At 41.1% G+C, this 12716-nt stretch overlaps 1 protein-coding gene across 1 annotated transcript in view; it reads left to right on the forward strand.

The window, feature by feature from the left end:
- Positions 1-12716, forward strand: part of LOC124261674 (unconventional myosin-Va-like) — a 164673-nt gene that overhangs the window by 66451 nt on the left and 85506 nt on the right. Inside the window, 11 exon segments of the mRNA XM_046696023.1 lie at positions 81-175; positions 431-538; positions 2178-2284; positions 3586-3717; positions 4419-4561; positions 5943-6024; positions 7188-7328; positions 8232-8441; positions 9634-9863; positions 11133-11219; positions 11889-12000. Of these exon segments, the coding sequence (XP_046551979.1) occupies positions 81-175; positions 431-538; positions 2178-2284; positions 3586-3717; positions 4419-4561; positions 5943-6024; positions 7188-7328; positions 8232-8441; positions 9634-9863; positions 11133-11219; positions 11889-12000 (1447 nt within the window).

Raw genomic sequence — 12716 nt, forward strand, 5'->3', positions numbered from 1 at the left:
CCCTTGTGTTACATTATGTTATAGAAGCATTACCCCTTGTGATACATTGTGTTAAAGTGGCATGTCCCATTGTGTTACAGAGTGGTGTTCCAGGCGGAGGAGGAGCGAAACTACCACATCTTCTACCAGCTCTGTGCATCAGCCAGCCTGCCAGAACTTGCCGAAATGAAGCTGAGTATGTACAAAAATGGCATGCACTTAAATCCTGTTTCAGTTTTCATTCCCACTAACCTGTTCTTGTTGTCAAAGGCAACCTAATGGAGTCGGTTGTCAGCCTGTGTGCTGTTGTACAAAGCGATCGTAATGCTAGGTTGACAGTAACTGCCATACTTTTGATAGTCTTAGCATGAAAAGGGGCGGTGGTCTGAATGTGAAACTGGAAATGACTGGAATTGTTTCTTGTCTAAACTGTGGTTGTCTTGTGTTACAGAGTCAGCCGATGACTTCTTCTACACCTGTCATGGAGGGAGCCCGGAGATCAATGGGGTCGACGATGCCAGTGACTTTCAGGTTCTACGGGAGGCTTTCAGTTTACTAGGTAACCCCCTCTGCCCTTGTGGTGATGTCGGCTCACCATAAATATACAGTATGTTTGTCTCAGAGGCAGATCAATGGATCAGATTGCCAGTCTATCAGACTGTAAGAAAGATATGATACTTTATGCAGGGGTGGAAATAACTTTAAAATTGCTAGTGTACTCCGGTACAGTGGCACATGTAAATTCACTTGCCCTGATAATTTTTCCTCTATCCCGGCTGTTTTCTTGTTGATTTTCAAAATAATCAACATAATTAATATTGGAATATCAACTGGACACCGGTACAGTGTGATATACAAATTTGCTTGCCCGACAGAAAAAAACACTGGACTCGGGCGTCGGGCAATGGGTTATTTCCACCCCTGCTTTATGGATGACAACTTCTTTATTATATGACATTTTAATATTATAAACAAGTTGTCATTCATAAAGGATCATACCTTTCGTATTATTCATCACCTTCTAAAATACCAGTCAAACAGATCTATCAGACTTTGTTTATTGCATATGTAGCAGGGCATGGAGTCATCCACAGATGACTTTCTTATCCTCTTTGGTCATGTGGACAAGGCATCCAAATTTAGTTTAAAAAGTCTGCGGTTCGAATTCCAGCACAAGACCCACACCTTGTAAGACTGCTACATTGGTGCCTAACATGGTTGTGTGTGTGCTGGGGCGGTGGGGTAGCCTAGTGGTTAAAGCGTTGGCTCGTCACGCCGAAGACCCGGGTTCGAATCCGCACATGGGGACAATTGGTGAAGCCCATGTCTGGTCTCTCCCGCCGTGATGTTGCTGGAATATTGCTAAAAGCAGCGTAAAACCAAAACTCAGTCAGTCAGTCAGTGTGAGTGTGCTCATGTTAAATCTTAGCAAAATTGGTCCCAAGACCCTACTATACAGCCAGGGATGTGCCCTGTTAAGGGGGGGGTATGTAGTAGGTTGTGGAGTCATCCTACAGATGACATCCTTACCTTGTCAGCTTGCTGATGGGATTAACCTCTTTGGTCATGTGGACAAGGTGTGTGACTTCAGATCAGAAGTGACCGCCTCCGTGGTGTAGTGGTTAGAGTGTCCGCCCGGAGAGTGGAAGGTCGCGGGTTCAATCCCTGACCGCGTCATACCAAAAGACGTTAAAATATGGTACTTGTTGGTCCCTGCCTGGCTCTCGGCATTAATGGGTACAACAAGGACTGGTCGGCACACGCATGCACGTCGTCATGCACGTCGTCATATGAGCGAAATATTCTCAAGTGCGACATTAAACCTAATTTCACCTCACCTCACCTCAGATCAGAAGTTCCCTGATTTGAATCCCAGCACAGGACTCGGACATTTTACGTCCGCTTCAATGGCTAAGCATCTTCATATCAAATTGAGCATAATAAACCGATTTATAACTTTTATGGTCGCTACACATGCCATTGTTTATCTGTGAGAATTCTGAGGGAGAATATATTCCAAACATCCTTATTTGATGTAAGAGCGAAACCTAGATTCCTGTGATGGCAGCTTGATGCCACTGGTGGCAGTGATGATACTCGGAGGGTGTCAAGCCCTTGACATGACCTTGTCACAGGTGTCAGCACTTGGGAAGGTATTGTGGTTACAATCTTACTGATGCTCATGTTCTGTGTTCCAGGTTTCTCTGGCAAGGATCAAATGATGATCTTCCGTATCATGTCTTCTGTACTACACTTCGGCAACGTTGTCGTCAGAGAGAAGGAGGGCGAGTGTTGTGAGATTCCAGTAAGTTGTAGCCACCCGTGAAGATCCGGTCTAGAATTGGTCATTAGTAGGGGTGCGTAATATAACCGGTTCAGACATGAAAACGATACGTATTGCAATACGGTGATTGAAAACCGGTGTTTTGACATGCATTCGAAAAGACTTCGTAACACTCGGAAATCTTCGGATATTTCCGTTTTATGAATTGTTCCTTTCCTTTGTGCCAAATATTATTTACATTTTTATTTTGTCATGATTAAAAGTTTTTATTAAAGCTTAATCAAGCATTTTGATTTTGTTGTGGTTTTGCTTTATAAATCAAGCATTAATTCGATTATAAGTAATTTTTTGTTAAAAAAGAACTTCTTGCAATATATTGCAATACCTATCGCAATATATTGCAATATGAAAATTCTCTGCAATACCCAGCCCTAGTCATTAGCAGCCCATGCTTGTTCCCCAGGGTTAGAATCCAGGTTAGAATGAACCTTCAGCAACCCATGCTTGTCATAAGAGGCGACTAACGGGATCGGGTGGTCAGACTCGCTGACTTGGTTGACACATGTCATGGTATCCCACTTGCGTAGATCAGTGCTCATGATGTTATTGACTGGATTGTCTGGTCCCGACGTGATGGTTTACAGAATGGCGCCATATAGCTGGAATACTGCTGAGTGCAGCGTTAAACAACAAGCAAACAAAAACAACCAGCAGTAAGTTCTAGCACAAACCAAATCCTGAGAACAGTTGCTTACCAGGGTTCGCAGGATTACAATTATTGTATGCTGGACAAATTTCTTTTTAGGGGTGTTTATATTTTTTTGGCAAAAATTTCCGGTCAGTAGGTCAGAAGGACAGAAGTAAGTCTATCCCACATGTTACTAAAAAGATTTGTGTAAAAATGTTAAGTTGATAGAGACAAAATCACTTCACTCAACATAGTTGGAAGAACTTTGCAGCTATAAAAATACAGAGTTACCTCCCCTCTGTTATTGAAATGGAAGTAACGATGCATATTAACTTCTATGTTTTCAACAAATATTTTTAACAGATTTTGTTCATAATATTTTAAATAATTTGATTATATTTATAGCAAGAACAGCAGTAAACGATTATTTTACCATTTATTAATTACTGATTATCAATCACTGAATTGTCTGGTCAAAGACTTGTTATTTACAGATCGCCATCATACAGCTTCGATATTGCTCAGTGCACCATGAATCCAACAGACTTAGCGCTAAGTCGGTCATAAGAATCATATTGTATGGGAGTAATGCTTATGAAACCTGCTGAAGTTTTGAATGTTTGTTTTTCTACAGAAACAAGATGAGCATTTAACGGTGATGTGTCACCTGCTTGGCATTGAAGAGTCGCAGATGAGGATGTGGCTCTGTAATCGGTCCATCCAGACAGTCAACGAAACCCTCACGAAACCCCTGACAGAGAACCAGGTAAGTTTCTGACAGAATACACCAAATGTTTGAATAATCTCAGCTAGATTCCCTCTTAGCTTTATGTCCACTGATGTTGCAGGTCGTTATTCTTCAATTGGTTATTGGGGCGGTGGGGTAGTCTAGTGGTTAAAGTGTTCGCTTGTCACGCTGAAGACCCGGGTTTAATTACCCACATGGGTACAATGTGTGAAGCCCATTTGTGGTTCCCCCTGCAGGGATATTGCTGGAATATTGCTAAAAGCAGCGAAAATCACTCACTCATATGAATATTTATGTGTAGTAATCCTGAACTCGTCTTCCTGATTCAACCTGTGAAGATCCGGGTTTGAATTGGTCTCTGCACCCCATGCTTGTTGCAAGAAGTGACTAACGGGATCGGGTGTTCAGGCACATGTCATCGTATCCCAATTGTGTAGATCGATACTCATACTGTTTATCACTGGATTGTCTGGTCCAGACTTGATTATTTACAAATCGCTGCCATATAGCTGGATTATTGCTGAGTGCGACATTAAACAACAAACAAACTGGAGTCCCCCACCATGATATTGCAGGAATATTGCCAAAAGCAGCATAAAACCATACTCACTCGCTTCACATGGGTAGAATATTTGAAACTAATTTCATAATATTTCTTGAATATTTCTGATCATGGCAGAAGACAATACTCACTCTGTGATCATTTTTTCTGTTTTCAGGCCAGTTTTGCACGAGACGCCCTGGCCAAGCACATATACTCCCAAATGTTTAACTGGATCGTTTCCCACGTTAACAACGTACTACGGAACTCGGTCAAGACAAAAAACAAACTCAACTTCATAGGAGTCCTTGATATTTATGGGTATGTTTTATACAGGAGTGTTATATATGACAACGATATACTGACATGTATGTTATATGAGTACTGTGATTCAGTAAACAACATGAGTCCTTGAAGTGAACACACAAATGATCTGTATTCAAAACCACACTGGTATAACACGTCCTTAGATTGCGTCATTGGGTAAAGTCACTTGAGAGTCTTGGGAAATGACATTTCAGTGGCAAGTATGTCCTACTTGTTCTCTCCAAATATCTAGGCATTTGTCATAAACCACAAATCCAAAATGATATTCAGTTGGATATTTTTTATTACAGGATATTAATATAGTGCACATATCCACGCAACTAGTGCATGCTCAAGGCGCTGGCATTTTTTCCCTCAATCGTTGGATGTCAATCTCAACGGCACATTGTATTATTAATCTCAACTCCCTGGGGAGTATGCAAGTCTTGCTGCCACCACACTGAGTTATTGTGACTTTCTCATCCTAACGAGGTACCCATTCACAGCTGGGTGGACTGGGACACATAGTCACAGTACTTTGTCAAAGTTCACTGCACGTTGCTGTACCCGCAACTAGGTGTTTGCACGTATTCATGTGGCCACCATCTGGTCATATACCAACGGATTCATGAGTTCTTTTAAGTGCGCAGGGTTGTGTACTGTACACTAGGGGTTGTGACAACACTGAAAGAGTCTGCACACAAAGTTGACTCCAAGGATTTTACACCCGGTCACAGGTGAGCTCGATCCCGACACCTCAACCTCACTGGATCACTAGTCTGTCGCCTTAGCCAGCTCGCCCACCGCGCCCCCGATATGAGGATATGGCCAATCCTGTCAACTAGTGGTGTTCCGATTAATTTAGATAATAGAAGATTGGTCGCAGTGACCAAACGACCAAGCAATCGATCACATTTTCTCATAATCGAACATAAACGATTTTGGAACTACTGTTTTAGTCTTTGAAATACTTGACAATGGAACATATCGTTGATGTTGTCAGGGCCTGAAAACGTGTTTTATTTCTAGAAAACTCACTTCACTAACTGAAAAACCATGACTGAATATTTCTTATAGACTCCGGGAAGTTTATGTTCATGATATATTAGTCATCACTTTAAGTAGCAAGTTGCATCATGTTATACATATCAGCAATAACAACCTGGATAGGAAAATCTGAAATATGATGCTAACCAATTTTTGTCGATGATTGTTCGTTGGTAATGAAGCAATCATCAGTTGTGAGATTTCAACCAATTCCTAACACTACTGTCAACCCCTGGAGTTAGTAGTATCTGGGAGGTTTCATCTAGATGTGGATGAGGAATGTTGTGGTTAGAAGAAGATGGAGATTTACTTTTGGTTGTATTATGACTTCTCTTATTTTGTTTTCCAGGTTTGAAACATTTCAAATCAACAGTTTTGAGCAGTTCTGTATAAACTACGCAAATGAAAAACTGCAGCAGATATTCAATATGGTGAGTGGATCTGAACTGTCATTATGTCTGCCATAAGTCTTCAAGAACGGAAGGTCGCGGGTTCGATCCCCGACCGCATCATACCAAAACACGTTAAAATATGGTACTTGTTGGTCCCTGCCTGGTGCTCGGCATTAATGGGTACAACAAGGACTGGTCGGCTCGGAGTCAGTATAATGGGTCTGAGTGGGGTATTCATGCTTCACTGCGGCATGGTATCTCAGTGAGCTAGCACTCTAAAACCAGCTTCAGTCTGGGCTAGTACAAGCAGCCGCACATACACATACACACGCATGCACGTCGTCATATGAGCGAAATATTCTCAAGAACGACGTTAACCTAATTTCACCTCACCTCACCGCCATAAGTCTTCACTTTCTTCAGTCTTTACACTGCACAAAACCCATGAAGATCCAGGTTAGAATTGGTCTTCAGCAACCCATGCTTGTCTTAAGAGGCCACTAACAGGATTGGGTGGTGAGAAAACTTATAAGTCTTTGTTTTCTTCAGTTTTCATATCTATTATTTCTTGCATACAACTCACAAGCTTCAATTTCAAGATGTGGCGATTTGTGGGATGTGATGCTATAAGTTTGACGTGCAGGGTTGTGTCCCTTTGGTTGCCAGGAAACTATTGTCATGGGTTCAATCCCTGATTCAACTCAGATTATGTTTCCAGGTTTGTCTTCACCCCACTCATGCTCCAGGTTTCACCACATTGGTAGACACCTTCATCTTTAGATCCTTCCTAAGTCCTCATTAATATTGCTCTTGTTATGAATGCACAGTGCCTCTAAAAAATTACTTTTGACCACTTTGTAAAAAGCATTGTGTAATTATACATTAGACCATGGGAGCCAGTTTATACTTGTCAGAAATGTACACAAAGCATGTGATCAAGGCATCTGGACTACCAGTTGTCAGACTTCCGCTTTTGTGGAAGACATGGTGGCTGAGGGGGTTAGATCTCTGACTTTTCCTAATGGCAGATATTTGCCTCACTCCAAGAGAGTGGGTTCAGTTCCTTGACGTTACCCCCAAAAGTACCAGAATATGTATTTTACTGAGAAAGTGTAATCCCAAATATGTTTTATATTGCTGTTGCTGTAGTTGCTGCTGTTGCTGTTGTCCAGCCAGTACAGGGTATCTCTTGTTGTTTTCAGCATGTGTTCAAGCTGGAGCAGGAGGAGTATGTGAGGGAGAAGATCGAGTGGTCGTTTATTGATTTCTATGACAACCAGCCCTGTATCGACCTGATAGAGAACAAGCTGGGGATCCTCGACCTGCTGGATGAAGAGTGCAAGGTGAGATAATTTACATGAGCGCTACTATATAAGGGGTCTGTCAACAGACATAGTATCTTAGGGACAACAGACATAACTTAGTGATAACAGACAGAACGTAGTTATAACAGACAGGACTTAGTGATAACAGACAGGACTTAGTGATAACAGACAGAACATAGTTATAACAGACAGGACTTAGTGATAACAGACAAAACTTAGTGATAACAGGCAAAACTTAGTGATAACAGTCAGAACTTAGTGATAACAGTCAGAACTTAGTGATAACAGGCAAAACTTAGTGATAACAGGCAAAACTTAGTGATAACAGTCAGAACTTAGTGATAACAGGCAAAACTTAGTGATAACAGTCAGAACTTAGTGATAACAGGCAAAACTTAGTGATAACAGATGTAACAGTGATAACAGACATATCTTAGTGATGACAGACATATCTTAGTGATGACAGACATCTTAGCGATGACAGACATATCATTAGTTGCCATTTCATATATATATATGAAAAGACTGCTAAAAGCACTGAAAAAGAAGTCACAAAATATGGCAATCTTTCCCATCTCTATCTTAATTAACAGGAAGCTAAACCTTACAGTCTTGTTTTGTTTGCTTGTTTGCTTGTTGAACACTGCACCCAGCAATATTCCAGTTGTATGGTGGCGGTCTGTAAATAATCGAGCCTAGACAGGACAATCCAGTGATCAACAGCATGAACATTGATCTATGTAATTGGGATACAATGACGTGTCAACCAAGTTGACACCCGATCCCGTTAGACGCCTCTTATTACTGGATTGTCTGGTCTTGACTTATTGATTTATAAACCGATATTCCTGTACATATTTTAGTACAGCTTTTAGCAACAAGCATGAACTGAGTCAATAACCAGTGGTCAATATTTTCCAGATGCCGAAAGGATCTGACCAGAACTGGTGTCAGAAGCTGTTTGATAAACACCTGAAGAAGTCCAAGCATTTTGACAAACCAAGGATGTCCATGAAGTCTTTCATCATCATCCACTTCGCGGACCGAGTGACGTACACAGCAGACGGCTTCTTGGAGAAGAACAGGGACACCATCTTGGAAGAGCAGATCAACATCCTCAAGGCCAGCGAGGTAGGTGGAAACATAACTTGTCCATCTGACTCAATCGTAGACTTTCTGCTAAAATCTGAATACACATACCTACCCTGGGATATTCTACAATGTGCTGTTTTCTTGATTGGAACAGTCATATTATTGTTATGAGATGCATTTGATTGCATTATATAAGAAACCGGTACATAGTGACGAATATTTCAGATGTACAATACCACAGATAATAAGTTGCATACTGTTTCAGTTTTGCGTTGTGGAATCGTCTGATGTTTAGGGTACTGTGGACGTTTCTGTATTTTGACTTTGTTAAGGGTAGATATGTGTATACAGAAACGTACCTCAGGTACATATCTGTAGTACCTGTGCCGGCAACAACTGCTTGAGCAACATAGAGGGTACTTCAACTGGTGTCAGTCGAATCTTTCTAAGTTGTCCATGTGACTCAACCTGGACATGAGTTATCTCCCCTGAATGTTAGATTATGACCCAGGGAACAAAGATTCTTGTATTATGAGTTTTTGATGGTTAATTGACATCTGTTCTTTTCTGCTTATTAGGTCTCACTAACTTACAAAAGACCACTTTGTCTAAACTCACCTCACCTCATCAAAACTCACCTCACCTCAAATGTTCATTATGTTCAGTAGAATTTTGCAGTCTCACACTCACCTCATCTCACCTGACCTCACCTAGCTCACCTCACCCTATTTTCTTATGTTGCAACCTCTTACCACCTCACCGAAACTCCCCTTAACTGTTGTTATATCTTCAGTATGATCTTGCAGCCTCACGTCCACCTCACCTTACCCCATCTAACCTTAAATGTTTTCACAACTACAATATGATGTCACAGTCTCACACCTCACCTCACCTCACCTAGCCTTACCTTAAATGATCTTATATCTTCTGTGTGAAAATACAGTCTCACATCCACCTCACCTAAACTCACCTCACCTAAAGTCACCCCAACCCACCTCACCTTACCTGAACCCACCTCACCTAAACTCACCTCATCTCAACTAAACTCACCCCACCTCTTACTTGAACCCACCTCACCATAAGTCACCTCAACTCAAATCACTTAAACTCACCCCCTCACCTAAACTCACCCCACCTCACCTCACCAACTCACCTCACCTAAACTCAACTCACTTCACCTAAACTCACCTCACTTCACCTAAATTCACCTCACATGTACTTATATCTTCAGTTTGACATGGTGGCCCAGTTGTTTGAAGAGGCGGGTGACAAGAAGGGACGGTCCGGGTCAGTGACGGTCACTCCCCTCCGCCAGTCAGCCAAGACGGGTAGCAAGCAACACAAGAAAACAGTTGGATCACAGTTCCGAGACTCTCTCAAACTTCTGATGGAGACGCTGAACGCAACCACGCCCCACTACATCCGTTGTATCAAACCCAATGACTTGAAAGAAGCGTTCGAGTAAGTAGATTTGTACATTTCAGCAGATACCGAAACAAGCGTTATATTTGAGGTGACACCTTGGTTAAGTTCAGATTCTAGTACTTGGATGACTTTCAAGAAGTTTCCAGTAAGTATATTTGTTCAGCAAATGTTTGTTTGCCGTGATTGTATTGATGTCTTGACCCTGAGTGGAGTTTGCTCTTTCATAAGTTTTATTCACTATCACGTATTGACGTTTTTAATTATTATTATTTTTTTAATTGCTGAAAAACAGAAATAGGCACAATTCCAGATTTCTAAGGGATGTCGCCATTATTTTGTCTGTTGTCACTATTTTATCACAGTTTGGACACCTAGGTGCAGTTGTACAAAGCAAGCTTAGCTCTACGATGTCGTAAGTCTATGTTAAAGTATGGGAGTTCGATCCCTTTGTAGGGCATCCTGTCGGTATTCAACGTAAGACCAGGTGCAGTGCTTGTTGAATGATATCACATGATAGAGGTCGGACTCCGTGGCTTGGCTGGTTGGTTGCCGTTGTCATCTTATAGTTGCTCATAAAATCAGTACTGAATAAACTTCTTCTTCTTCTTCTTCTTCTTCTTCTTTTGCTGGAATTAACGTTTCAATAAACAAACAAAATCTTACTTCGTGAACAAGGAATCAAATGTAAAAGCTATTAAATATTTACAGTTAAAGGTCTTTCAGTTTGGATCGTGTTTGTTCAGTCAGATAGTGAAAAAATACTAATTCACTGTATCTGACTGACTGACTGAGTTTAGTTTTACGCCGCGTTTATCAATATTCCAGCAATATCACGGCGGGGGACACCAGAAATGGGCTTCACACATAGTGCCCATGTGGGAATCGAACCCGGGTCTTTGCATGACGAGCGAACGCTTTAACCACTAGGCTACCCCACCGCCCCACTGTATATAAACGCCGAAGACCCGGGTTCGAATCCCAAAATGGGTACAATATGTGAAGCCCATTTCAGGTGTCCCCCGCGGTGATGTTGCTGGAATATTGCTAAAAGCGGCGTAAAACCTAACTCAGTCAGTCACTGTATATAAACCAAAATGAGACAGATGCATGTTTGGTTATAAACTGCTGAAAACAGGATAAACACATTCCCCATCTCACCCTCCTAAAAAGATAAATAAATATACCGCCTGCCCATACCATTTTTTCAGCAGCCTGTGCCTGAGAACCAATTCTATTTATTTTTTGGTCCAAGCTCTTTCTGTTTTATTATGTTTGGGTGCTATTACGACTGACTTGTTTTTTCAGGTTCAATCCAAAGCGAGCTGTGGAGCAACTGAGAGCTTGTGGTGTGCTGGAGACTATCCGCATCAGCGCTGCAGGGTACCCATCAAGGTAAATATTACAGGTTGCCCCTGGCAACACAGGTTATGTCGCTAATCAATATCGGGCATAAATATGGTACTCGATGTAAAGGATGTTAGTAGAGTGGATATCTGGACATGTTCCACCTGACCTGTTGTATCTGATGAGAACATATGTGTGACAAATGAAATAATTTTTGTGAATCCTCGAAATGTTTGAATTACAAATTGGGGCCTGGATTACTAACAAAACAGAATCATGAACGTAATTCAGAAGCAGCTGATAATTAAAGGCCTACCTTTGTGTATTGTCCAAGTAATTAAAACTATCATCACAATAGTTTATATGTGCTATTATCATTGACACGATTGTCATATCGATAATCATTATTAAATTTTCCCGTCGACGATATTTCTGATTACCGATCATTTTAGCCAACCAGGAAACTAAATACTGTTCCAAGTGACATTTATTTGATCGCGCAAACTATCATCACAATAGTTTATATGTGCTATTATCATTGACACGATTGTCATATCGATAATCGTTATTAAATTTTCCGGCGAAGATATTTCTGATTATCGATCATTTTAGTCAACCAGAAACTAAATACTGTTCAAAGTGACGTTGAGCTGAACACGCACTCTCTCACTCACTCACTCACTCACTCACCCTCATCTGACATATCCTGATTTCCAGGTGGACCTATGCCGAGTTTTTCCAGCGATATCGTGTGCTGGCTGTTTCCAAGGATATCATCAAGAAGAACCTGTTGAAGACATGTGAAAACATTCTCATCAAGTTGATTGCAGTGAGTATTTAGTGGGAGTTGCAAGACAAGAATGTTCTCCTTACTGTACAGTCGTATTCTGTTCTCAAGAACTTCATGATGCATGTAGTTTTAATTATTTGATAGTTTGAAGCCCATTTCTGGTGTCCCCCGCCGTGATGTTGCTGGAATATTGCTAAAAGCGGCGTAAAACCTAACTCAGTCAGTCAGTCAGTATTTGATAGTTTTGTGTCATTTATGAAACAAATAATGAAAACAAATATCACCTCTGGATGTGTAAAGAAAATTCATCTCTGTACATATTATACAGCATGACAATGGAAATGTCTATGGACTCTTACAGAACTGCAGGGCACGACTACAAAAACATGGAATCTTGGATAAATTCGCTTAAAGAAGACCATTTAGAGATCATGTATTTTTTTATTTCATTCTGGGGTCCCATGAAGATCCGGGTTAGAAGTGATCTTCAGTAACCGATGCTTGTCTTAAGAGGTGACGAATGTCAGTCTTGCTGACTTTGTTGACACATGTCATCGTATCCCAATTGTAGGTCGATGCTCATTCTGTTGATTACTGGATTGTCTGGCCCAGACTCGATTGTTTACAGACCGCCGCCATATAGCTGGAATATTGCAGAATGCGGCATAAAACCAAATTCACTCACTCCCTCACTTCATTCTGGAAATTATAGAAATGGTGGTTTTGTAGAATTTACTTTTGAAAATCAAATAATA

Source organism: Haliotis rubra, unplaced genomic scaffold (genome assembly GCF_003918875.1).
Source record: "Haliotis rubra isolate DU_JTF1 unplaced genomic scaffold, ASM391887v1 Scf803, whole genome shotgun sequence".
Lineage (NCBI taxonomy): Eukaryota > Metazoa > Mollusca > Gastropoda > Lepetellida > Haliotidae > Haliotis > Haliotis rubra.